Here is a 27,908-nt window from a genome sequence, read left to right as displayed (position 1 = left end):
TGTGTCTACATTTCATTGGACAGCAGGTAATCAGGGAGAGTTTGCACATCACACTCCGGAGTCTTACACACACATGCACCGAGGTGATGAACCAGCTGATGCCTTGCAAACCCGGGGCAGCCTTCTGCTTTAAGATGCCCTCCCCGGAACCCGAGAAGTGGCCCAATCGCCCTCCTTTCTCAGTCACCTGATTCATGTACTGCCATTTTACACACAAGTTTGACTGACAGGGGGGAAAAAAATCGGAATTGGCCTATCGGCAACCTGAACACAGAAATACACCCTTTTGTGAGAAGATTAAAAAAGACAGGCGATATAAAATAAAAGCGGCTGAGGTTAGATGCAACCAGCGCGGGGTGCTGTGTGGATCAAAAGAGGTGTTTGCGGTCGGAGCTCTGCATAGATTCAGAGAAGAAACCGGGTGAAGAAGAGGAGAAAAAAAAAAAAAGGGGGGAAAGGACAATGCTGTTTTATATCGTCTTTGAAAAATGAGTCTTCGGTCATAGGGGATGCCGCATAGATTTGATACTAATCACCGGTAGTCTTTCGATTATTTCGGATTCAGCTCTCGTAAAGGCGCATCCCGCCGGCATCTCAGCGTTGTCAGCGGCTATTTCAGGGATACATAGCAGCTCACTGTACATTGTCTTATATTATTTTACTGAGCTGCTTTTTGATGCAGGCCGCGCTAATTATACATTGATTTTTTTCCCCAGCTTTTATATATATATATAAATATATATATATATATATATATATAGGTTGATAAATCATTTCTGCAGCTGGACCATCCTGATGCCTTCGACTGAATATTAAATGGTTCCCTGGATGTGACCGTCTTATGTTTTATTTGGCCGCCGCATGAATTCTCCCACCGGATCCTCGTCGGTGTACGCTGCTGTCCTCCTCCTCGTCCTCCTCCTCCTCCTCCTCAGACGGCCGATCCTCGCAGAGGGCACTACCCTCCTCCCTGCCGCTAAAGACATTTTGATCGTCCTCCCCGTTTCCCCCCACCCGGACTCGACCATCACTCCGCCTGCCTCCTCATCCGCCACCTCCGCCACTACCACCACCACCACCACCACCACCTCCTCCGTAACATGTCGGGACAGTCTTTGACGGACCGGATCGCCGCCGCGCAGCACAGCATGACCGGGTCTGCCATCAGCAAAGCCGTCTGCAAGGCCACGACGCATGAAGTCAGCGGACCCAAGAAGAAACACCTTGACTGTAGGTTAAGCATACCATCACTGCATACGGTATAGATAGCCTGCATGCATGCATCAAGCTACCAGCATCTTTCCTCACAAAGGATAGCTTTTATAAACAGCATCTATTATGCTCCCCCCTCTCTCTCTCCCTCTCTCATCTGGTTTGCATCCTCTTTAATTAGGCACCATTACATTCCCTTAGAATAAAATTTGATTTACGCCGCAAAGCATACACTACAATGTATCTGGCCATTAAAGCGAGCAGTAAATGTTAATATATGGCGAGGGGCAAACAGCCAGGCACTATCTGTGCATGTCATTCAGGGGAAATAGGCCACTCTGGTATAGGCTAATCATATTGCAACCATCCGCTTTACAGTGTACAGGCCTATTCATTATTAACGCCACTATCAGCAGCAGCAGCACTATTATCCTCTGGAGACACTTCATAGCCAAATGAATGTGCGTTATTCCTGCAGCATCACTAACATTTTTTCTTCATTTGCAGAATCTCACGTTCAAGTTCACTGTCATGTCCTCTGCTGCAATATTATCATTAATGAATGTGTTAGTGCTGTCAGTCCTGAGGTGCTGAAGGCAGGGAGTCACACAGTATACAGTGTGTACTGTAGCTCTGCTGGTGGGTGTTACAATGAGGCTGTTTTTTGTTTTTTTTGGTGTCAGTACAGATTCTTTATCTCTACATTCTGCTAATTACCTGAAGCAATTATGAACATAAGAAGATTTCTCACATGCAGATTTTTGCCAGTGATTATTAGGTTAGGTGGCTTTTCTGGCTTACTATAATTACTTGACATGATCAATAGAGAGCACGGGTAATCAATGGTGCTGCCAGTCAGACTAGCAGGCAGTCAGTCCAGACAGACAGACACACAGACAGACGGGCACATAGCAAGATGGCTAATCAAGAGAAAACGTGGATAAATCAGTGAGAGAGAGAGAGAGAGAGAGGAACAACGAGGCAGGTCGCCAAACAGCCTGAGAGTCAGTCATCCAGCTACACACCCAGCCAGTCAGCCGGCAAGTTTGGCAGTGGATTAGTCAGTTATGTCCACGGCAGAGGTGACACTGGGAATTCTGGGCTCCCTCACAAGATGTGCCACTGGGCGCTTCAACACAATACATCTAAATCAGGCCTGTATCACTTTCCTTGACTAAAACAACAACAACAAATAAAAAGGGCCACTAAAGCAGAAAACACCCAGTGGGGGGGTGTTTAAAAGGTCCAGAAGCAAGTTCATATGTGCATTTACGAAGGGGGGGGGGAGCCATTTAATGACTCTTGAATTGCAACACTGGATAATTACTGCTGCTTTGATTTCACACAAATCTCCTTATCTTGATGGTGACCACCACCAAAGGCTAATTATTCAGGATTTCAGTGATGTTACTGCTGTGGCCATTTGTGAGACTCATGTTTTACATTTTGGTTGTTGATCCATCCTCAAGAGGGGCAGTCTGGAAACCCCTGGTACAGGTGGAAGTATGACTATTGACTTCATCTCTGAAGAAAACCAAGCCAATTGATGATTTCAACTAAAGTATAGCTAAAGGCAGATAATATTAATCAGATATAGTGCATCAAGATATTGGTTTATTCCTGTGCTTACTACCGAAGCCGCAGTTTTATAAGAACATATTACTGCAGTTATTAAATGGTAGAAGGTCGTCCACCTCTCTCACCTGTCGTGAGTCAGAGCCTCTCAGAATCTATGAATCAATGTCTCTCAACTCAAGGATGAGAGCAGAAATTCTGAGCATTTACATGATAAAATGTAATCTGTAAAACATTTTATACCTCCGCTCTCAAGGACAATGACATCTCTCTCAGAATGTGTCCATTTATTCTGGTCGAAGTGGTTACATGAGGCATTTTTTTTGTTCTGATCCGACTCTTATTCTGGTCATTTGTGGAATAAAAAGCTCCATGCCAGAGCAGAAACTGTAGGCTTGGCTCAATTCACCCCCTGGAAGCTTGAATTGATTTTTTTAGTTGAATGAGTGTTTTGTACTTGAGCCATTCAGATGCAGCTGTTCTAACAGACACAGCTAGCTTCCACAATAACACACTTTCTATTTCCTGTTAAGAGGGCCTCTCCTCTCTACCCAGGACATGATATAACATCCAGTTCTCTCCCTGGCATTTATTGAGAGTAGAGGCTGCACTTAAGGTTGGGGAAGGGCGCAGGAAGGAAGTTTGTTTGTAATCAGGAGGACAGTGGCACTAATCCCACAACTGTCTGGGAGGACCTTGGTGGGGAAGGGAATAAAGAATGCAAGAATGCAAAGAAAAAGCAAATGATGTCTACAGCTCTCAGGAGCTCCAGATGAGTCAGCTGTACAAGACTGTGGGTCAATGTCAAGTCTGAGAGTTCAGATATGTGTGAACCACGCTCTCTTCGTGCAGCGCACCCACCGTCGGATTTGGGTCTTTTCTTGTTCAGCTTTAAATACGGTCATAAAATAGGCTCATAAAAAGTGACAAACACTTGTTCTGTATTCTGAGTGAATGAAGAGTGCGTAAAAACCCTCAGCAGGAACTGTGCCAGTGAGTGGAACAAAATCAGTGGCAGAATAAAGTGAAACCAGAACTTCTAGGTTCTGTTACAGAAGCAAGAAGACCTTATTCAAAAACCCACAAGTGTGGTGTGGCTCACTTCATATATTTAGATAAAGATGGCCATTTCCTAAAAAAATTATCTACCATCGTTGTTTATTTCATCTGTCTGGTTTGAGCAACATTTAATGAACAGTATGACCCATAAGGCCCAGGCTTGACAGAAAAAAGAGTCCATTAGTGAGTCATGGGGGTCGCGGTTAGCTCAGACATAGGAGGACAGAAGAGCAAGCGGTCTGGAGGTTTTTTAGAAAGCAGAGATTAGATGCTTAATTAATACAGATAAAAAAAAAATTGCATGCCGATGTAAATTTTCATGGGAGCTGTAGTTTTTTCTGTTTTTGTTCACAATGGTTTCAATGTCTGATAGCAGCTGCTGTAATGGATGCTGATTTGTCTTAGAATATGGAAAATAAACCGCAGGAATATACTTCATTTTTTCAGAAAGACTATATCAATGAAACGCTGAATGAGCGATTGCATTGGGTTACAGACGCGATTGGATCAGAGGCTACACTGAACGTGACGTCACGGCATCGTAAGTCAGAAAAAACTACAACTCCCATGAAGATTTACTACCACTTACAGTATAAAGTCAGTTTTCAAAAATTTTAGCTGTAATATTTCTGATAGAAATGTTAAATAATCAGTTATATTAGATTAAAGCGAGCCACATCACATACTGTTGTGAAAAGCCTTTGTTCCAGCGCTGGATTGTTAGTTAACTGTCAAATGTCCAGATGGTTTTGAATGAGATTTTCTTACTGCTGTAACAGATTGTGGTTTCACACCGGCTCTATAGGATTAAACAAACAAAGATAAACAAACAGAGGTTACTGGCAAAGTTGCCCATCAGTGGGATTTAAAATCACATCCCTCAGAACTAATCCAAGTTTTCTGTTCAGATCAGAAAGAAAGAAAGGACGCCAAAATGCACCTGGGCAGTGATTCTAGATTGGTTTACTTAATCTGAGACCTCTGATAAATACAGACAACATTTCAAGTACCTTTAAAATACACTCAGCTTGTTATTGATCCATCCTTGCGAGGCACAGTGGAAAGAAAAGATGAATAGCTGTGCCATTTCTCCAAATACAACACATGATAAATCAAATGCAATGCTAGTCATTCAGAGTGAGCAAACCCAGGTCTCTTTTTTTCCCCCCTATAGTGTCATGACCTTGACAGACCGGTTGGTGACATAAACGACCAATGTTAATTATATACTACCTATAGCAAATGACGAGCATGACACACAGAGTAATGGGATTTCACTTTCACCAGGCAATATTCTGCATGGCTGAGATAGTAGAGAGTGGCAATAGAAATTTATCAGATATAGAATAGTAAGCACGCCTAAAAATGACCTTCTGCCCTGAAAGCACAGTCTGTTGTGTTATTCAGCACATGATTACTTTGGTTGCGAGTCATGGCTATAATTGCGTTGTACCATAAATGTATGCAAAAGCAACAACAAAATGTGTTGACGGTAATCACAAGCTTTTTGCTCCTCAGAAGCCACATTTATGTCCTTTCACACACACACATTTCACATACTTTCCCATAAAGTAAAAGACGACATTGAAAAGAAGTTGAAATGACTCACATTTGGTCTGACGTGACAGAAAATAACAAAATGAATGAGAATCAATGAAAACCCCTACACATTTACTCCCACATCTACTGTATGTGTCGGTATAATCGCGTAGTCTTGCAGTTCTGTTTCAGGTCCTGAAAATGACTCACTTTGCATAAAGCCAAGGTCTTGAACAAAAAATGTATTACATTTTACAGTTAGTCTCTTTATGAGGAGAACTCCCTCCAGACACACATACTTTAAAACACTCATCTTGTATTTTTTATCCTAACTAGCATTACAAATGTCTTGAATTTAATTTGAAGACACCATGTTGTCATATTATCCTTTGTATAAATGTTTTCAAACTCATATCCTAAAGCTTAGTTGTAATTGTGTTATTGATGTTGGACTGCAGTTTATCAATAATCCCAGTTGGCAATCATGCAGTCAATACTTCATTACATCCCTCTAGCTATCTACACCATCACATGTCAAAGAATACATTCTGGATGATGTATTATCACACAGAGGAATATATAGAGGTGGGCTCTATTATTTAGGTGCAAGCATATAATAGACATATGTGCTTTGCAATTATTCAGCTAAAAGTAAACAATAAATTTAAACCTGAAATAACTGATGTTTTTTGCCAACACTGACATATCAAACAGCAGCTTAACAAACATCCAGCAGTAACACAACAACATTATCATTCATTTGGAGTCATGTTTCTGGCCACCTGATGAATATAAGTTCAATTTACACTCTCTTTTAGCTCTGTTTTTGGTCTCAACCAACTCCTGAGGGAAACATCTGGATCTTTAGCAGCTAAAAGTTCCAATATGTTCACCAGCTAGTCGCTAACTCTGTCTGTCTGCCGTGTGGTGATAGGCAGGTTATGTACAGTGAGTACGTACAGTGGGTTTTAGGAGCTTTTTCTGATGAAAACAGCTGCATGCTGATATTGAAAGAGTCGCTTTATAAATATGATAATAGCCACTTTAAACAAGCTTTGCTAACCGCCCCTTGAGCATACACAAAGTGGTACTTCATGCTAATGTCAGCATGCTAGCATACCCTTTTGTCGTCGTCCTTTAGTACTTTTATAGTAGTCATATCAGTATCAGTATCTCCACCAAGATAAACAGTATTTCTCGTTGGTGAGCATCTGAAGAGACAATAAATAAAATATTGCAGCTGACGTGAGACTAGCCAATTTACCCAGCAAGTTAGCTCTCAATTAACTTCCCTGAAACATTCCACGGTTCTCTGTAAAAACAACCAAAACCACATAAATTTTAACCTCTGGTGCCACCAGGGCAACAGTTTAAGGATCACGAAAGTCTTTAGGATCCATCCTCTGGAGACCATGAATGTCTGTCTTAATTTCACGGCAATCCATCCAGTAGTTTATGAGATATTTCAGTCAAGCCCAATGCCACGGACCAGCACTGTCATCTGCAGCGCCATGTTGCTAGCATGGTGAAAAAGTGTGTGGCATGTCCACTTTACGAGTGCATTTATGTGTGTTCACTTTTGACAAGAAGCATTAATTAGTTTGAATCAATGTGGTACCATTAATTATTGAGCCTGAAGGAAACAAACACACAAACAAACCATTAACGATGTGAAAGCATGACTGAACGCCACCATTACGACACGCGATTGCTATATTTATGCCCGGAGATTTAATTATGAGACGGGACTTTCAAAAACACAAATTCAGAATAAAAATAGAAATATATGAAGTGGTGATTCTGGGTTTGTGGCTACTTTTGTGTACAGTCAGGTGTAAATATGCTTTATAGTGATGTAAATATCAATTTTGATGTTAGTGTTGCTTTACATGGATATTTTTTCAAAATGTGTTTGGGAATCATTTTGTTCATTGTTTTCTACACGTTTCCACTTTCAGATATTGGATGTACTCAGACCCTTGACTAATATTTGGCCTTAAATCAAGGGACCAAATGTCATGACATTAATGCTGTAGAGTGAGACTCTGACAGTCTGACTGCAGTGATAATTCATGGCATTCAAAGCTGCGCGAGTCGATAAAGAGTATAATCAATATTGTTGCAGTTATTACCGGCCGTGTCGCTTTCATGCTCAAAAATAACACGGAGAAAAGATGAGCAGGATTGAAACATTAGCTGCAGTGAATTGCTGGTGCTTTGGGTGCCTTTGACATTCATTAAGCATGTAACTGTGGTATCAGCCGGGACTCTGTGGTATCCAGCGTTTCAATGGGCGCAGAAAACATCACACAGCTTTCAAATAAACCCTGATAACCTCTGATCCTGTGAAAGAAACAGACTGAGGATTTGCCTCAGAAAGAAGTTTTCTCTCAGTAACTCTGCCCACAGCTTCTTTCTCTGTCTGTCTTTGAATACAAGTTCACTTCCACTCACTCCCCCGAGGTTTCACTGGCTGCATCACTGCCTTTTTATTTTAGTTCCTTTACTTGTATCATTACAGTATTGCATTGTATATTGCCTTTGTTGGTGGTGTGCTTTTCTTGACCATCTGTTGGCAAATTCAACTAAAATTTCCTCCCATCTTGATTTTTTTTTTCATCTGACTTTATCAACTTTGACATTTGTTATTTTCTCACTATGTTTTAATGTTCCTTCACTAAATGACATGTGGTTTGCACCAATATTACCTGTAATCCTATTCCTATCTCAGTTTTGCCAATACTACTGAGCAAAAATATTGAGATAACTGTAATTGGTTTATCCAGGAAAATAACTTTCTGTAACTTCACTTCTTGAATCACAGCCGGAATAATTTCTCATTTATTGATTTGCAGAATATGCAGTATACAATATATAGCAACAGGGCACATAAGAAGGAGCATATTTGTGCTATTTAAAGCTTGGTTCTTTTACTAGCTAGAGTCAGTAAACCTTTGAGATTAAACAGATGCTGAACATACTTTACATTTTGATCTTTAGCCAAAATCCTTAAGGAATTTAGGGCATTGTTCCTACAATATGTCCCAGTTGTACATTTACTGCTGAATTCTGAATTCTGAATTCTGAATCACCTGTCATCTGTAATTCACTATTTTGGGGATATATTGTTGTAAATATAAAAGTGGAGACTTATTTCTCTGCCTTTAAAAGAAACTATCCTGTTTGCATGTTAGTTTTTTCATTTTAAAAACACATACTCCGCCTGCCATTTGTCGGACCTCTGGATCCGACACACAGCAGATCACTGAGCTATTTCTCTTTTAAAATGTGTTTCACATTTGCACATTTGCTTTGAACAGGCAATTTACACTCTGGGTGTGAGTCTGAGAGGGTAAATGTTGGGGTCAAGTCAGATTTAGTCCATCACCGCTCACAAAGATGCTCTGGAGGAAAATTCAGATTCATTATTCATAATCAGTTTATTCATTTGATGCTTTCTTTTAAAAATGATGCATCTCTTGTGCTGATTGTGCTGGATTAGAATTGACCTTGTAATGTAACTTTCTTCTGATTGGATGTTTTGTTGACATTTTGGTGGAGTAGGTAGGTAGAGCTGCTGGATTACAGCCAGTGAATGGATTTTTTGATATAGTAGCCCTGGTTCTAATTCATCTGTCATTTGTTCATTGATTTGTGTGCTGATATTGAGTGAGTCAAAAATAATGCACCAGTCAATATGACTTCATGAGCTCGCTAAGGTTATAAATGATGGTTTTGGCACGTGGCTGTTGCTTTTATTCACAGTGACTCAATGTACATGAACAGGAGTTTGTGGACACAGTGGTAAAACCTGCAATTTAACAAATGATCTCTAACTTGGCCAAACACCTTTATCTATGATTCTTGTTTTACTAATCATTTATTTATTTATTTACTTCTTTTTTCAGATTCATTCATACTGTTTTTTGTTTTTTTTCTATCCTGCAGACCTGATCCACTGCACCAATGAGATGAACGTCAGCATCCCCCACCTGGCAGACACACTGCTGGAGCGCACAGCCAGCAACAGCTGGATAGTGGTTTTCAAAGCGCTCATCACCACACACCACCTCATGATGTACGGCAACGAGGTGAGCTGAACGCACCGATGTATGGAAGCCCAGAAAGGACAAAATGAGAAAATAGTAATAGTTTAAAATAGTTTATCGTTTGGACATAGCAGGCTTGTTTTACTGTGATCAAAACAACAAGAGAACAATTATTTTTTTGGATAGTCGTACACAATTATTAGGCAACAAGTACTTACCTTCACATTTAGAGTTTTAAGGTGAACAGGTATAAGATCTGTTCCTAGATAGCTTTGTTTAGTTAGTGGTAACAGTGTTAGACTGCAAAATAATAGTTTATCAGTTAACTATTCAATCGTTTGGATAGAAATCTTATCAACAACATTTTAGACCATTTATTAATTATTCAAGTTATTTATCAACAATAAAATGCCAAAAATGTACTTTATTTACTACTCACTTTGAAGATTTGCTGCTTTCTTCTCTGTTTACATCACTGTAAATTGAATATCTTCCCTTGTGATGGGAATTCTTTTATTTATTTTATTATGCATTCATTATTTCATAAAATGAACAATTTGTCTATTTGTGGTGAAAACGATAGGCGGATGGATCAATAATGAATTAGCTGTTGTTACTTGTTGTTACTGCATCCCTACACTAGATGACAAACTACCATTAAAACACTTTAAAATGGGGTCAATGAGTGGATGAAACAAAGACATTTCCTGGACAATTCAATGCTCTGCACAACTATGTCTCCACACACACAAACATGAGAGAGAGAAGCCGACGCACGGGTCATCGACCTATCCAGACACTGACATTTCGCTCACCAGGTTGCGGCAATTTCTCTCCAACTCTTGCAGCGAGTTTTCTTTGAAGCCGTATCTTCCATGTGTCCAACATGGACTGATGAAGTATCCCCGCTGACATTTCAATGGCCAGTGTGGCAAATTGCCTCTCTCCACTGTTCGCACCACGAGAGCAACAACCAAAAACATCAAACATGTTAAATGATGAGCGTCTCGGACTAGAAAGAGAGGCTGTGGCGGCAATTACAGCGGGCATGACGACCCACTCAAAGTGTGTAAAAGCAACAAAGCTTTTAGTGACACAAGTTGTGACATGGTGTTTTGAACATTTGTCTGGGATGCCTAAACTGGCTTTGGCATTTTCAACCTGATCTGAAAAAATATGTGGTTTAAAGCACCATGACGTGACCATGACTTTATGTCCTTAATGTGATGTATTTCCTTACAAAACAGGACACTGGAATGGGATTATTGATTACTCTATGCGAATGGGATATCAGTTAAAGAAAGAACATGATAGGAGGGGCATATTGTAACTTTACTGGTTAGAATTTCTTTTTAATACCGGGGCAGGATGAACCAAAACTCACCTGGAAAGTCAGCACTTGATATTCCAACTAGGAAACCAAACAAAAATAATGTTGCAGATGAACACTGACAGATCAGGGCAAAGATGGATGGTTTCAGTGAAGGATTGTTATTGTAAAATGTACAAGCAGAACTTCCATTCTTCAAGATGCTGCATTATCAGTATTGGGCATTTGATTTTCTGCAAACGTCAGGTTGTTGTGAATCATGTGATTAGCTGTAACTCTACTTACGCAATCGGCGTCAAGCCCAGTTTTCCAGTGTCCATTTCATTACTTTCAGTCAACAAGCTTCTGTGAAAGACTTGTAAAGCTTCAAATGAACTCTTCACTTGGCATGGCATATACACTGCCAGTGTGTCAGCGTGGACATGACTTGATATTGTCGGGGAGCAGTAGCAGATAAGACACTAACCCTTTCTGTTCTCTCTTTTTTTTCTGTCAGAGATTGATGCAGTACCTTGCCTCCAGAAACACACTCTTCAACCTCAACAACTTTCTAGATAAGGCTGCACTACAAGGTGATTTAATGCCATTTGGCTGTTTGTAAACTCAGCAGTGCTGTACGTCCAACAAAATGACTTTATGTCGCACTCTCCCCGGCTCTGTAACACTATCAATAAGCCAATTTCAGAGCCTATTTCAAGGGGAAAGCCAGAGACCAGAATTGCAGGGCTACAGACAAATACGCTCTTTATTTGTTACAACAAGCTGCTGAAAATGAAAAAAAAACAAAACATGCTCAGTGACTTTGTAATTAAACGTTTTCAAAAGTGAACATGAATAAATAAATAAATCTCGAAGTAATGTGGTGCCAGGGCCTGTTTGACACATTGAGAAAAGCAGATTGCTCATAAAGAAGTTAGTACACTTCATATGAAAAGGATTATGGGTTCTTAACCTGATTTGAAAATAGGACAAAGTGATCAGTTACTAACTGCAGCGCCCCCTCTCTGCCCCCCTCCTTCCTCCAGGGTATAACATGTCAACTTTCATCAGACGCTACAGCCGCTACCTGAATGAAAAAGCCATGTCTTACAGACTAGCAGCGGTGGACTTCACCAAGATGAAGAGAGGGTAACAAACACACACACACACACACACACACACACACACACACACTACTGACATACATGTCATGTATACATTGGGGAATTATGGGTAATTAACCAAAAAGGATGATAATAGTTGGACCAATTGTATTTATATTTTCAGGCTCTACTACTACTACTTGTATGGGATAGTTAAGACATCACAAACATTATCTCTTTATGTCTTGTGTTTTCTTTGTATTTTATTTTACAGCATGTTAGTCAATGTGCTTTATAAATAAACTTGATTTGATGTGATGTGATTTGATACTACTATGTAACAAATAGATTCAGTATTTTTCCTTAAAGTGAGCCTGTGTAACTTTGGCCACAAGTGGCGGTTATGGGATAAAGGTAAAAACAAAAAAATGGTAATAGGTAATGTTACATTAGCACAAATAGAAAAGAGTCATGAAGTAAGTGAAGTGAAACAGTAACCACCTACAAACCCCTGTGCAATGGTTATAAATTCCCCATTTTAATTAGCAGGAAGAAGAATGTGTTGTCATTAATTTCAAAAGTTACATAGTTTCTTAAAGATGTGTTTATTTCTGTATTATTACTTCACCCTTTTGGGTTTAAAGGCTTGTTTTAAAGTCCTGTGCGTGTGTGTGTGTCGCATTTGTGTTTGTGCGCATGTGTTCTTGTGTGTTGCCAGGGCTGAGGGTGTGATGCGCACCATGAACACGGAGAAGCTGATTAAGACTCTGCCTATCATTCAGAACCAGCTGGATGCACTGCTGGATTTCCAGGTAAAACATGTGACTGATACTGGATTCTGAAAACCTGTATCTCGATCTGATCTCACACAGCGTTTTCCCACTGTCTGTCCCTCCCCCAGCCTAACTCCAACGAGCTGACCAATGGAGTGATCAACACAGCTTTCATGTTGCTCTTTAAAGACTCCATACGGTTGTTTGCTGCCTATAATGAAGGGGTCATCAACATGCTGGGTAGGCTCATCTCTAATGAGGTCAGGGATGTATTTATGGCGTAATGTCCCCCTGATGTCGAGATCACAAGACTGTGACTCCACTCAATCCTTCTTTAGGGGGAAATCAATTTTTCCTGCTACTATCTCTCAAAGTTCAATTAAAGACTATAAAGATCACCTTCTTTCCTCCCATTAATTATTAAGCCAGCGAGGAGGAACAGACCATCAGACTCTTTGCTATGAAGTTCATTAAATGATTAATTACTTAATTTACTCGATTTATATAGTGACTGGGAGTCTATGTAGAATTTATTTCATCACTGGATCTCCAGGCATATCAGGATAAATCAATAACAGTTTTTTTTAGCTTTTTTTTTAAAAATTGTATTCACTTTTTAACATTAGCATGTAGCATCTCAGTGTGTTAAATTAAATATTTATAAAGTATTTGTCGCCAATCATCAAGATAAAGTGAACATTTCCCTCTTTTTCTTTTTTGGTGAATAAATAGTGACGCTCTTACACTGATTGTGGTCTTCTGATACACAGAGAAATACTTTGACATGAAGAAGAACCAGTGCAAAGAAGCTTTGGAGATCTACAAGACCTTCCTCAACAGGATGACCAAACTGTCTGAGTTTCTCAAAGTGGCAGAGGTAATGTCTGTTCGTCCTGCTGGTCCTCATCCTCAGGAGGAGGAAACAGAGTTAAACACCCCTGGAGAGGGCGGGAATATATCTGTCTGGAGCAAAACTCAACAGCCTCTTCCTCTAAACTTGTTTTCTATGTGAATATATAAATATCCTTTTTTAATTATCTAATTTAAACTCCACTCTAACCTGTTGAGAGTTGCTCCAGACGTCTGTTACCTTTCGGATCTGATTTACGGTCGATATTTTCCAAGCTAAAACTGACCGTAGATCAGCGTCCGGGGGGCTTCTTCTGCCTAATCTTCCAAGTCTTTTTTTGCATCTAGATTTTCTCCTGTTTCTGTCCTTCTCTTACCCTGACCTGGGGAGGGGGTTACTCCGAGACAGTGATTAATGGCTGAGTTTCAGCCAATCAGAGAGCCACTCATGTAGAGCTTCCAGTTGAGGGACCCCTCGTGTGCTGCCTGTTCACATGCCTGCACTGCATGCCCAAGCAAGCTCTTCTATCTCTATCTCTGTCTCCTCTTCCTCTTATTTTTATTCCCTCCCTTTTCTTAAAGAGTATGGTTTTCTTTCTTTATTATGGCTGTTATCCAATTAACAGTTGCAGTCCTTGCTAGGCTTCACAGTGAATATCAACAGTTTTATCCACTGCGTAGCATTATCCCGTGCGCCATCTTCAAAGGCTTTCTCACTGCTTGGTTTCGTTTCCCATTTGGAAGAAGGTTTGGGGATCTCGATCCAAAGAAAAGAAAAAAAAAAAAAAAAAACTACAGACTAACGTTGACTTTAAGGACCCATTCATTTTACCTGTCTAACAAAATGTGTGTTTGTCTGTTTGTGTGTCATCTGTGTCCCTCCCTTCTCTTTCTGTTCAAAGTCAACATTAGTTGAGTGTCTTCCTTTTGGATGTTTCTTACCTCGCACAGTCATGTGACCTGTTGTCTGCCCTCTCTGCCCTGCCTGTACAGTCAGTCGGTGTGCTCAGCATTCATTTCAAACCAGTCTCCAGATATCAGTGTGCGCGTGTGCGTGTACTTATAAGTGTGTGTGCGTGTACATATACTGTATATATAGGTGTTTGTATGCGTGTGCATGTGCCCTCCTCCCCTCCTCCTCTGTTGTCTTTTATTTGTTTTCCTTTCCAGCCACTGCATGAAGTAATGAATGCTTGGGTTTGATTCTTCTTTCTCCCTCCTCCTCTTCCTCCTCTTCCTCCTCTTCTTTCTCCTTCACACGCCTCTTCCCTTTTTTTACTCTGTGGTCTGTTGGGTTTTTTGGTTTACTCCTTGTTTTATTATTACATTGGGTTTATTTTTATTTTGCCTCCCTCCTCCCTCCCCTACCCCTCCCTCCTTTTTTGTGACACAGCGAGTTGGGATAGATCAGGGCGACAGCCCCGATCTCACACAGGTCAGTCTACATCTCATCTCAATCAGTCAATCAACCAGTCAGTCAACCAGTATATAAATCCGTCAAGTCAATCCCATAATGCTTCATTCTAAACGCTCCCGTTCCCTACTCACCCTACAGACCTGCCCACACTGCAGCTGCCCCGTCCTCCTCCTCTCTTCTTCACTCTCCTCAACTCCTTCGCTTTTTCTCCTTTTCTGTCTGAACAGAGTCTAGAATAGAGAGGAAACAATAAATGAAGACCTGCAAATAGCCTTGAAGCATTTTTTTCCCCATAATGCATTAGTGCAGGGATTTCATTTTTTTTCTCCTATCTGAATCTTTGCAGAACAAATTTTACTCTGAGGTAAGATTTTAAGATTTTGAAAACAGCATTTCTGCAGCTGACTAAAGTTTTTTTAACCTCTTTTTTTTTTTTTGCATATTTCTATTTTAAATGTCCAAGACTGGGGCTTAGTATCTGTCTGAATTTTTCCCCAGTGTAAATATCAAGGCTTGTCTCTTCACTCAAAGGCTTATCATACAAATAAGTCAGCACAGCTTCATGGAATAGGTTTTTTGCCCTCATAAGCAGTGTTCAAATCATTCTCCTGAAAAGATTATGTCCCTTTGCATTAGCTGTGGGGAGAGCAGCGAATGGTTTCTATTAAGTAGGTTTCTGCAAATATGACTTGGATAGGTGTACATAATGCCATCATAAGTACTGCATATCATGCTAAAGGCCTCAAATGGAACGTATCCTTTTTTTTAGTGGAAACATAATTGGATGTTTACAATATCACCAATCATGTAACAAAAAAGAGAGAAGGGCTGCCTTTTTTAAAATGAATGTCATGTTTGTAGTGCTTATGAAGACCTTATATGCCCTTATTCAACAACATAGTGACCCATGCCTATACTGAGCTCTAGATATGTGTCTGTTTTACTTTTAAACTTTTAGCATATTCTAGATTTCTCTGAAGAAGGATATCCAGAATTCGCATTTTACTCTCTTTCCCCCTTAAAATAAGTATATGAGAAATCTTTTCTTTGCTTGTTGTGTTTGCATTGTGTTCTCTGGCGCTGAAATGTGAGGCTCTGGGTGAAAACCGTGGTATCACATGTTGTCAAAATGAACCCATCCATCCTTTTTGTTTTCCAGTAAAGAGTGCCGGCCAGCTGCTCAATGTGTATACCTGGTTTTTCACCAGACGTTTACATTTCACTGAGTTAATCTCCTTGGCTTCCAGTGGGATTAAAAAAAATATGGTTCTCAGCTCCTTTGTTTAGTTGCTACTTAATCAAATAAAATCAAATGAAAGCAACGTTAATCAGACTTTTAACCTAAAGTGGAATCCACGGGTTAACTCTTTAATTTTTGGATTGTGATTTTCTTTATGTGTATGCGTGTGTGTTATGAGAGCGTTTGTGCACTGCTGGCGTCTGCATGGGCTCGTTAGATGGTTCAGAGATGTGTTTGTTGTCGTGTTTCTCCTCTGGAGCCCTGCAGTGATGATGCTCTAATCTGCCCTGACCTGTCAGTCCCGCTGTGGACTCGCTTGCATGATCCGGGGCTGATGTGTGCATGCTGGTCAACCAAACCTGATGAAACCAAATGCAAAAAAAAAAAAAAAAAGTACACAGAGCTGTCGTAGAATAGAAGACGAATCTGAAAGTGATGTCTTAATTTCGCTGCTGCTTTGTGTGTGCGCGTATCCAAGTGTGTGAGATCAAATGAGGGGTGTGACGAGAGGGGGAGTGAGAGAAAACAGTGTGTCCCACTTTGACTGCTTGGCTGTGGTTCTAATATTACCCCCTCACCTTCCCACCCCTTTACCCCCCCCTCCGACCTCAGGCCCCCAGCTCTCTCCTTGAGGCTCTGGAGCAGCATCTAGCCTCTTTGGAGGGAAGGAAGCTGAAGGACCTCTCCACAGCCAGCAGGTATGATCAGATTAGAAAGAAGCTCCTCAGATCTGCTGCACTATATAATATTAATATTAATATTATATAGTGCAGTCTGGAAGTTAAATCAGGGCATCACCAAAGTCATTAGACTTCATCATCTGAAGCCTGCCCAAAATTTCATGGCATCTCATATTTGTTAATATATTAAAGTGTGAAGCAAAGCAGTGGACAGACAGGCCGACACTGAGATGGATCGCCACAAACATTCATGTTCCCCATAGGGTGAATCCTACTGACTTGAGTGATCTCCTGACGTGTGTGTGTTTGTGTGTGTGTGTCTCACCCTCAGATCCAGCACCTTGTCCAGTGCAGTGTCCACTCTCTCCAGCACTGGGATCTCTCTCAGCCGTATGGACGACAAGTCAGACGACAACAGACTGCAGCAACACAAGGCGAGACATTTGCGAGACATTTTTAGACATTTTAAAAAAAACACCCACACACACATAATGTAGAGAGGCGTAGAGAGCTAATACCACATATAAACAATACTGTACTGAATGAAACCACATTGTGATTATTCCCAGTGCAGATACCTTTTTTGCAAATCATCTGCTTGTATGTGAGGAAACACACTGAAATTGTGTGAGCTGTGTACACACAACTGTACCCTCAAGTCTTTTTCTTTTTGTCCCCCACACCGTTGTTGAAGTTGAATGAACAAGAGCATTAATCCTGCTGTACAGTGAAATACATTGTCTGTACCTGGCTGCTGGCCCACAGCATACACAGCTGCACAGAGAATAGAAATGAACTGAAGTCTAAAACACCTTCTGCAGTGTATTTTTCATTCAAATAACGAGGACACGGGGAATGGAAATAGTTATAACAGCTGCACTACTTAATATGAGAGATATTTGACATCCTCTTTTTGTTTTTCCAGAGGAGTTTAACATTCTTCAACAAGCTCAATCATTTTCTGTTGATGTTTTCCACGCAGGAGGACGGTCACAAGGCGATAGACATTCAGACGCCCAATGTTTCACCCAGCACCCAGTCAGTGGGCAGTGCCAACAGCAGCGGAGGGGCAGCAGATCTCTTCTCCAACTCACCCATCGTACCCGTCAACAACCAGTGAGTCCGTAGTCCCATGCAGTGTAAACAGAAAAATGCTATGAGGGAAAGGCTTTTTTACATTGTAGAAAGACTCTTTTCTTGTTTCCTGATTTGTCTGCGAACAGTAGCTTTCAGTTTCGTTGTTTCATTTTATCCCTTTATCCCAGTTCTTCAACAAGAGACTTCTTGCTTTTTATCTGTCACAGTAAATAGCATTTTTTTTTTTTAAATGGACTTTTCTGGTTGCATAAAAATGAAATGAGAAACACAACTGTGCTCTCCTCTCCCCTTTCCTTCCTGTAGTGTGCCAAACCTGACCAGTGAGCTGTTCACCCTGCAGCCAAACTTCACCCCCATCCAGACCACACACACTGTGCCCAACAATAACAATGCCTGGGGAGGTAGGACCGCATACACAACCAAACAAACAAACACACACACATATAATCATGCAAACGCACAACGAAGCGTGCAAATAAATGCCCACTCACGCAGTCACACACACACACACACACACACACACACACACACACACACACACACACACACACACACACACACTCTGCTCAGGGCTGGATAAGCTGTGACAGTAACGCCTAGTTGCTTCATGCTCTTGACTCATTTCCCCTCTTTTCTCCTGTCATGTTACCATGGTAACCTTCGGATGTCAGGTGACCTGCTGAAGCCAGCCCCGCCCACTCAAATTCACAGCCCAGGAGCCCCGTTGCACTCTGGGAAAATGCTGCCCAATGATTTGGACTCTTCATTAGCCAACCTCGTTGGTAGTGAGTACACAGCATCTCTGTCCAAATATTCAGCCATCACCTCCATTTTTCTGTCCTGTTATTCCTGCTTCCTTTCAGTTGATGTTTTGTTTGTTATTGTCTTTTTTCCTCTTCTCTCAGACTTGCAGTTTGGGGGGACGCCAGCTAAAAAGTGAGTGGCTTTTCCTGAGTTCAGCAAAAAACTGCTGTCTATCCAGTTTTGTCATATGATCATGATTTCCATTTTGCATCATCTGTGTACCTGTAAATGCTCTATGTTTATGTGTGTGCGTGTGTGTGTGTCCGTGTGCATCAGGCCGGAGCTCCAGTGGAGTCAGCTGGTAGAGAAAAAGCCAACAGGAGGAAGTGGCTGGCAGTCAAAGGCCATGTGCACCAGCACCAACTGGACTCACACCACCCATCCCATGGCACCTGCACCCATGCCCGTCCCTCAGATGGTAAATCAAAAGCTACATTCATGTGGTCATGACGGGTGTGTAGGGGATGTCATCTCCTCTCTGGTGTTTTGAATCACGTTGGCTGATTAAACATGAGCATATACAGACTTGATTGGCAGTTTCCTCATTCTCCTGTTAGTCATGAGTGGGACAAGTGACATTATTGTCATTGGGTTTCCTCCAAAACCTGACCAGTGCAGTGCTGATTTATGCCTACTGGGCTTGACTTCACCATTTCAGTCCAGCACACAAAAGAGCACATGCCACTTATGTCGACTGGAACTGATGGCTGTGTGCAGCTATAAAAGAACCGTGTGTACTATGAGCGGTGTAAACAAGCACATATTTCACACGGTTTGTTGCAGTGGAATCCAGATGGAAAAAGCTACTGTAGTGTCTCTGCAAACTAGTAAAAGCTATGAAAGATGGAATTAAAGTTTAGCACTACCTTCCTCTGTTATACCCGCCGCCTCATATGCCACCTGCACACCATTTAAACGGATTTTCCTTCCCTTGCCTTGTCATGTTTGGCTGCAACTTACTTTTACTGATTCACCTGACAGTTATTTTTTTCAATTAACGAATTAATCACTTTGTATATAAAGTGAGAAAAGCTTTTTTTTTGCTTGAAAAATTCTTTAAATGATTATTTGATAATGAAAACAGTCAATAACTCATTTTCTAATTGATTAATTGTTTTAGCTCTGTTACGAGAAAATGAATCACCTTATGTAGTGAATTTCATTCCATGTAAGCTACACAAATCTTATGAAATAAAAATGCGAACACACTAGCAGCACAGTGAGATTTCTGGCAGTAACAAAATAGAAACTTCAAAACAAAATCAACCAAACATTTAACTGTCTATATTATAGAGAAGCAAGTCTGTAAATTGGTGTTTTTGTCAGTGAAGCACTTACTCACAGAAATCTTTTGAAAAATAATTGTATGCGGTGCAATCCATCATTTTGTCAGTGAAGTCAATTTCTCAAAAGGATATATCTCACTCTGGATTGAAAATCATCATATACACCTACACAGTGTGAGACCACTTTCAGACTTTCAGACTTTTGGACTGTATATATGGCCTAATGTATCTTTGTGCTGCAGCTAGGGCTTTTGAAGGAGCTCCCAAATGAGACTCTGTCCTTTAGTGCTCCGCTCTAATTATCTACACGTCTCTTCTATTCAATCTGGTTTCATCTTTTAATTTTCAACTGATTGACCTCTCAACTCAAACCGCTCATTTATTGAGCAAATGGCTCGGAAAGCCGGTGGCACGACTTGAATAGAAAGTAGAAGTGAGTGGACCATGAGAAATGGACAAAGGTCTGGTTTATCTTCTCTACCCATTTGGAGAATAGGCACAGGCATGGTTTTTATTGTTGTATGCAGACATGTTAAAAACTAGTCTTTCTTCTTTTCTGTAACCCTCCACAGAACGGGATGATCTATACTGGCTATGTAAGTACTTCTTTTCACTTCACCTCCCCCTCTCTCCTCTTTTTGCACCTGATTTCATCCTGTTCCTTTGCTTTGCTTTTATTAACACAAAATGAACTCTTTTGCTTGTTGTGCTGCCTTGGGATTGTTGTTTCATCCCAAGCGGTTATTACAGGATGCAAATCCACTACCTCAACTCATCGTTATTAAATGTTGCAACTCTCTTTGTTACTTAGGATTAGGTGTCTTGGTGGATGCAAACAAATGCAAATGTTTGAGAAAGTAAAAATATTTCTGTCTTTATTTGAGGGATATCTTTGACAGGTTAGACATGTGGCTGACAGTATCAGGATTATGTATGTAACTGATTTTTAGGTAAATACTGTATTGGCTAGAAGGTGATCGTTTGTGTTTTTCTGCACAGGCTCCAGCACCAGTGGCTTTTCCTATGACGACACCCCAAGTGCCTGTGTATGGAATGGTAAAGGACAACAGCTTCTAGACTAATCTCAGTCATACATTCACAAATCTTTCATTAATATGCTGCCGGCACTGGTCTAAATCTAAATCCACATTATCCTGTTTATTCCCCACCTCCTTCTTGCTCCTCACCTGCACTGACCTGTCGTCTCACCAGCTCCCTCCTCAGATGAGTCATCAGATGGGGGGCGTTCCCATGATGCCCCCACAGCCTGTCATGTACAACCAGCCTGTCCTGAGACCTACCAATCCCTTTGGACCCATCCCGGGGACACAGGTAACACACACACACACACACACACACACACACACACACACACACACACACACATTAGTTTATATGCCATGTAGTTAAAGCAGTAGTTTTAGTGCTATTATTATGGGCCCATTTTGAAACTTGACTCAATTCTGTAGTATGTAGCTTAAAGGAACAGTTTGACATTTTCAGGAAATGCTTAATTTGCTCTCTTGCCATGAGTTAGGTAAGAATAGCAATACCACGCTAGTATCTGAATAATAAACCATAAGGTTTTTGTACGGATTAAACAAATGAGATGTAAAATGTTAGTTAGTGAGCTTTAGAGGTGCAAGCAGGTGGATTTTGTTTCCTTCAGATTGAGCCAGACTAGCTTTTTTCCAGTCTTTATGCTAAAATAATCTAACTGCTTGCTGGCTGTATCTTTATATTCAGTGTACAGACATAAGAGTGGTATCAATCTCCAAATATAATTCTCTGCAAGAAAGTAAAAAAAAAAAGAAAGAAAAGGAAACAACATATTTTTTGAAGGAGCTATTTTTAAGTTTTGCTAGTGCTACATAGCCAGCGTAAGCATTAACAACTGTTACTTAGCAGTCTGAAAGAAACATTGTGAGTTCAACATCAAACATTCCTTTACTCACCAAGAGCTGTCTCCAGCGGTGGAAAGCCACATCAGTGTTGACTCTTGTCTCTATCACGTCCTTTCTTCTACTGACGTTAGCACGCTAACCAGCTATCCCCGGCCCGTCTCGCCACTTTCCGATAGCGAGTCACTGTAACCTCTAATCTGCCACAAAGACGTAGCGCTGCTCAGAGGACATATTATAACCTGTTGTATTATAAAGACGACGATGGCTGAAGCTCTTGTCAAGCAACAATCACCACCACCTGCTCCAAGGCAAAAAAAACAGCAGCAGAAAAAACTTTAAAATATTAACTTACAAAGGAGCCGTGTGTTATGTTATGACAGAAACCCCTATGTTCGACCTGAAGCTTTCTGTTTAACACCCACATAAACATGAGGTTCTTGCCTATCTCCTCTCAGGAAATCAGTTTGGCTTTCAGTAAATCGAGCCATGCTTAGTAGACAATAAAAAGCGAGAAACAACTGAAACTGAAATTTGACTGAATATTGGGCTGCGCTTGCTTTTATGTTTTGGAATGTGTAGCTCAAATGGAAGATGTAGTGTTATACCTAGTTATCTCTGGGCTGCTGAACACTTCTGGGAAATGTAGGAAATTTCCAGCTAAAGCAGAAATAGACAAGGTGCAGAACAATAAGAGCAAATAAGACTAAATTAATTTATTCAATCTGAAAATGGCTGGGATGTATTGCATATCCTAAATTGGTATAAAAAAAAAAAGAGCACAACAACAACAAATTGTGGAATTTTCCTTTAACACTAATATTACATCTATACTTCATGTCTGCAAGTCCTCTGGAACAATTGATATATTCATATATAGCTATTTGTAATGATTGGTAAAAAGCGCTCAAGCTGTGGACCCCTGTCGAAGCAGCATGAATCATGCCAGATAATTTTAAAATTGACCAGCAAGTGTGAAAAAAAAGCGTTTTTCCCTCTGAGTAATCACCAGCTGATGCAGCCGCAAGACTCTCAGTAGAGTAAACAAGTGGATTTTGACCAATTATTCAAAACATAACAGAGTAATATAATTGCTTACTTAGCACTCACGCCCCTGAGAAGCTGTTTTCTTGGCACTGCGGCAGGTAATATGCTTGTCAATAGATGCCTGATCACTTGATGAGGTGTTTTGTTGAACTAAATTACTCTCCATTCTCACCCCGTCCTCTGCAGATGCACTTCATGTAGGGATGATGTTGTAACCATGGCAGCAAAGCTGAGAGAGAAAAGGCAAGAGGAAAGAGATGGAGAGAAAGATTCCAAGAAAACAAATCCAGAACCAAATCCAGTGCAGGAAGAAGAAAGACGAGGACAGAGAGGAAAAGGGAGGGGAGAGGAAGAAGGAGAGAGGACCAGAGGACGGATAAAGGATGAAATGCTGATGTCTGTTTCTGTGTCGACTGACCCTCTAATCTCCTCTCCTCTCCCCATGTGGCTACTGATCTCTCTGTCTTTGAATCTATAATGCTGGGGCGCCAGAGGCTCCGCATCAGTCCCACTCATCCTCTGTTTGATTTGCCAATTCAGATGGCGAATACGACCTGTGATGACACTAGAAAGACTGACAGCTCTATGGAAGTGCAAAAGCTCTATCGCCACTTCCTGACCTCCTCATCCAGATAATTTCCTGTATAAAAACTTACCCACTTCCCTCTTCATCCCACAACTGAATCAAACTCGGGAGGACGCACGTCTCTTTCTCTGATTGGATCGTTTGCTGGCACTTTACTCAATGTGAACTTTGCCAAGGGTGTATGTCTGTGTAGGTGATTTTAGCATCTTGTTCAGATTGGCAGCGTGCTGCATCAACATTACCGTTTGAGTCTTTTTATGAGCTCCATTTGTTCTGAATTGCCAACTTCACATCAAGAATCCGACGTGGAACGATAATTAGCGGGCACGCTTGTGTGTGTGTGTTTGTGTGTGTGTGTGGATGGACGTAGCTGTGTAGGGTATGTACTGTATGTTTCTTTTGGTATCTGATGTCATTAGTGTTGCCAGGTACCAATGTGTTACTGCACTGGAACTAACTGATGAAAGCACTGAGCCACACCCAGGCATTGCATTTGGATGTAAACAAACCTCTTACACTAACTTTGCTACTTGGGGATGTGCTGTACACACTGTATTTTTGTTCTTTTTTCCTCCTCTACAGCTGTGCAATATCATGCAACCCTGTTACCGTCTTTTCCACCCATCTGTAGCCTGTTTAGAAGCTGTTTCCTGCTGTGGTGTTGTACCTCTTGTGTGTCCACATCAGGTTTCTGTACAGAATTACGTTTTCTTTTGGGTTTTTTTCTATTTAACTTGTTCTTTTATACCCGTACTGCTCTAAAAGTAGTGAAAAATGCACTGAGAGCCAGATAGAGACGTGACTGGATATTACGGAGGCGATTCTCAGTCTTGCCAATCAGAAATGGTCTAGCTCCCAAGTGTATGATGTCCTCCCTGTCCTGAGCATTCGTCCTGTCCAAATTTAGTCTCTTATGAAGTCCTGGATAAGGGTAATTACCGCAGCAGATGTCTCACCTCCACTTGGAGGAATAAAAGACATTGCTAACACAGTGATAGGTTTGTTAATGTAGTGTTAACATTTGTGGACAGGATAGCTAAAGGTCAGTCAGGAGTCCAATGAGGACCAGACTGTCGGAAAGCAACTGAGGGTAATGTCTGTCGATCACGACCCTAATAACGCCTGCAGTGACGACATATAGATTAATTCAGACAGCTAGAGGCGGGCAGGCTTTAATGAGACGTAAAATGTTAATGTGGCTTTCCTCGCAGATCCAAGGTCAAGTTAGACCCACAGACAGACGATATATATATATAAAAATATATATATATATATAGCACAAACCTTCGAAGAGGGGACAATGCTCTGCTGCACAAAAACCTAAAACCATTGCTGGGATGTACAGTTGAAAGGGGCAATAATCGATTGGGGATGAAGTCGTTTTCTATTGATTGTGTCTGTTCTATGTACATGTACTGTACGTGTGTTTGTGTGCACATGCCTTCCCATAGAGATAAACAGGGTCATGTTCCTCGGTAAGAGATGAAAGGTCTCTAGCGAGCTGGTAGCGTGTACTAACTTAGCAGTGAGTGTTATTGTGACTGTGTGTCAGTCTGTACAACGCAACATCAATTTAAGGTGGCTCTAGGATCACTCATCTGCTGAAAAACGCAAAAAAGCCCCAAGTCATCGGACCTGGAACCTCAAAGTGAATCATAGGCGAAGCTCTCCAGACAGCTTGAGCTGTGCAGGGTGGTGATTTCTAACAAAATCGTCAAGAGAATTGCAACTGTACGGTGGTGCATCGTTACAATCCACCCTGGAACTGTTAACTGCTGGCTTTGTGAAAAACCAATCTCCCTCTGTACCTGCAGCTATGACTCTACTACCAGCGGAGAGAGACTTCTGTGTTAGAAATTGTCACCAAGCAGACAGATATTCTCTGAGGTTTCTAAATAAGATGCCAGCTGACATTTGGATATCTCCTTTGGAAAATTGTTGTTTCATTCTCCCCCATTATTCCTCGTTCCAGTGGTTTGTCTTTCTCCGTCAGCTGAATGCTCTTTTCATTGTGCACTTCATTCCCACGACGCAGCTCGATCCATCCTGGGCCAACCTCTGACTGTTACTGTGTCCTCTGTATATAGGTAATGCCGTTCATGTGTTTTTAGACGTGCTCTCTCTGTAAAGTGATTGAAGCCCCATTGGATGACGTTACTGTACGTGGGACAATTTATTGCTGTATCTGTGTTTGAATGGTTGTATTTTGAAGGTGTCTTCATCCAGGGTTGGGTGGGGGTGGGTGGGGTTGATGTTTGTGATGTTTGTGTCCATCTCGAGGAGGAAGGGGTTTGGGTTTGGGGGTGGGGGGGGTGTCAAGGGTAAACTATCACAACTGGTCTATACCAAGAGTGTCTTCATCAAGGAAGTGGACAGGACAGGGTCTGTCCTCTTCGAAACAGGAACATTTTTTTGCACCAAAGTCATCATCAAAGCGCAGCTTCTTCTTATTCAAGGTCATAATGGATGGATGATATCAGAACTCAAAAGGATTTTTTTGTTCTTTTATTTTTAGAGACAAAAAAACTGTCTTTTTTTGCATGATTAAGTGTCGTCTTTTTATTGGCTTGTGTGCCCGGTAAAAGCATGACCATTGTGTGAACTCTCACTTACCGGTGTGTTTGGAAAATGTTAAGGAAATTTCTCCATGAGATTTTTTACTTACCTCTTGACATGAACGTTCATTGACATTCATAATCAACTGTTTTACAATGAAGGGTCTGTAACTGTTTGAAGGCTGCCTCGCATGCAGAAATGCAACTTGCAAGTAACCCATCAAACTTCAAACCCAGTTACCATAACTGCATCTTTGTAAAACACCATGGATGTCAATGCCAGTTATCACCTAGCTAGCTAGACATTGCAGTCTTGTAAAATCGCTCTTTATTAAAGCGTTGCTATTTTCAATACGTGTGTTTGAATGCTCGCTCCTTTTTCATACTACGCCAGCAGCATCATGGGAGATAGTGATTGAAAGTCAAAGTACTGTAATATGTGTTTGGTCTGGTCCACATTGTGTGGTGTTTTTAATGTGTTTGCTAAGTCTTGTCCTGTCTGTTGCAATCAAATGGATTTATTAGTTCCCAGTCATTCTTTAAAGCACAGACTGGTTTCCCGAAACCAGGCTTGGATTCAATAGAAGCTTCAACTTTATTTTGAGACGATTTCAGAAAACCAGGCCAGAATGTGTTAAAACCTGAACAGGGGGTTTTGAAATCAGCTACATTGTTTTCAACCCTACTGTTTGAGTGCAGATGGGCAACATTTCCATCTGTCAGTCATGTCTCTGCACACTATATTTTTTTGTAGCCATAGTTTAATTATCAAGAATATACCTATCCTTACTTTTCCTCTACCCTGCTAAATCAATGTAAGAGACACAGCATAATCACTTAAAGGCAAACTAATAATTATAGTATTTAATCTGGGATTTAGCATTGGCAGTTTGAGAAGACCTGCTTCAATAGATGCGCTTACTAGAAAGTTATTTATCTCTAATATTCAGTTTTCCTTGACTCTGCAAAAAAGTCCAATAAAAGGCAAAAAATCTCTGCCCCAGTATATACGCAAATAGTCAGCGCACACAATACTTTGTACACAAAGCATTGTGTGTGCTGTACTCTTAACTTGACAAAAAAGAATGACACAGGAGGTGAACATAAGTCAAGAGGTACTTACAATAATGGGTTATTTGTAGTCTTGTATTTTCCATAATGGAAGACTCCCAAGACATCATCATCTCCTGACTCAAGTGTCTGCAAATATTCAACAGGGATCCTCACAAAATAGACCTTTGTATTCATCACTGAAGCTACTTCATGGACTAATCTGGCAGCTGGAAACCAGATATACATGTTAGCAGAGCAGAAACTGCATTTTCATGCTGTTAGGCCAGTGATCTGTGAATGATGTCTATGCAGTTTCATGCTCCACCCTTTGAACATTTACATACATACTGTAGGTCTACTCATCACATTACCTCAGTATACTCTCATTGTGTATAATGTATTCACCACACTCATTCATTACTCTAGTGTGCATCTGTAAACTGTTCATTGTTGTTGAGGCCATGAAACTCAGCAGTGTCCATGCAAAAGTCTTGTTAGCAGGGAGTGAGGTTCCATACCCTCAATTTCTTCTCATTTTCTTTTTTTGTATATCAAAGTGATTGAATTATCAACAGGTTTGGATTGTTATCAAATTATTGGTTTTTATTTGAAAAGCATAGGTTGATGTTTTTGGAAGAAAATGGAATAAAACGTCATCTGATGCTGAGCTCTAATAGAGTTATTTGATGCCTCCTCCACAAACACGTTAAAATGAATGATAACAGTAATTATCCAGCACCTAAGCACTGATTCATCATTTGCCAAGTTCTGAG

General features: G+C 40.8%; 1 protein-coding gene across 2 annotated transcripts; it reads left to right on the top strand.

The window, feature by feature from the left end:
- The first annotated feature begins 242 nt into the window (after positions 1 to 242).
- Positions 243 to 27,802, top strand: LOC111672115 (phosphatidylinositol-binding clathrin assembly protein-like). Of its 2 annotated transcripts, XM_023429414.2 has the most exons (19): positions 243 to 1,230; positions 9,334 to 9,476; positions 11,261 to 11,336; positions 11,790 to 11,892; positions 12,565 to 12,658; positions 12,748 to 12,859; positions 13,390 to 13,496; positions 14,862 to 14,903; positions 16,738 to 16,823; positions 17,137 to 17,239; positions 17,788 to 17,921; positions 18,207 to 18,304; positions 18,575 to 18,688; positions 18,809 to 18,839; positions 18,984 to 19,125; positions 20,566 to 20,589; positions 20,993 to 21,049; positions 21,206 to 21,325; positions 23,128 to 27,802. In XM_023429414.2, exons 1-19 carry the CDS (start codon positions 1,101 to 1,103, stop codon positions 23,140 to 23,142), a joined length of 1,731 nt encoding a protein of 576 aa, XP_023285182.1. In that variant the 5' UTR covers positions 243 to 1,100; the 3' UTR covers positions 23,143 to 27,802. The 2 variants fall into 2 exon arrangements, with proteins under 2 accessions (XP_023285182.1, XP_023285183.1); XM_023429415.2 differs by lacking the exon at positions 14,862 to 14,903.
- Positions 27,803 to 27,908: the final 106 nt, after the last annotated feature.

Source organism: Seriola lalandi, unplaced genomic scaffold, assembly GCF_002814215.2.
Source record: "Seriola lalandi dorsalis isolate HSWRI2012SDOR001 ecotype SW California unplaced genomic scaffold, Sedor1 jcf7180002054893, whole genome shotgun sequence".
Classification (NCBI taxonomy): Eukaryota; Metazoa; Chordata; class Actinopteri; order Carangiformes; family Carangidae; genus Seriola; species Seriola lalandi.
The sequence above is the reverse complement of the archived record's forward strand: the minus strand, read 5'-3'. Positions and strand labels throughout refer to the sequence as shown.

Excerpts from the sequence above, each read along its gene's own strand:
- LOC111672115 (XM_023429414.2), top strand. The coding sequence starts at position 1,101 with ATGTCGGGACAGTCTTTGACGGACCGGATCGCCGCCGCGCAGCACAGC. Across the intron at positions 11,893-12,564 it reads TTCACCAAGATGAAGAGAGG|GGCTGAGGGTGTGATGCGCA; the intron begins GTAACAAACACA and ends GTGTGTTGCCAG. Across the intron at positions 16,824-17,136 it reads GACCTCTCCACAGCCAGCAG|ATCCAGCACCTTGTCCAGTG; the intron begins GTATGATCAGAT and ends TCTCACCCTCAG.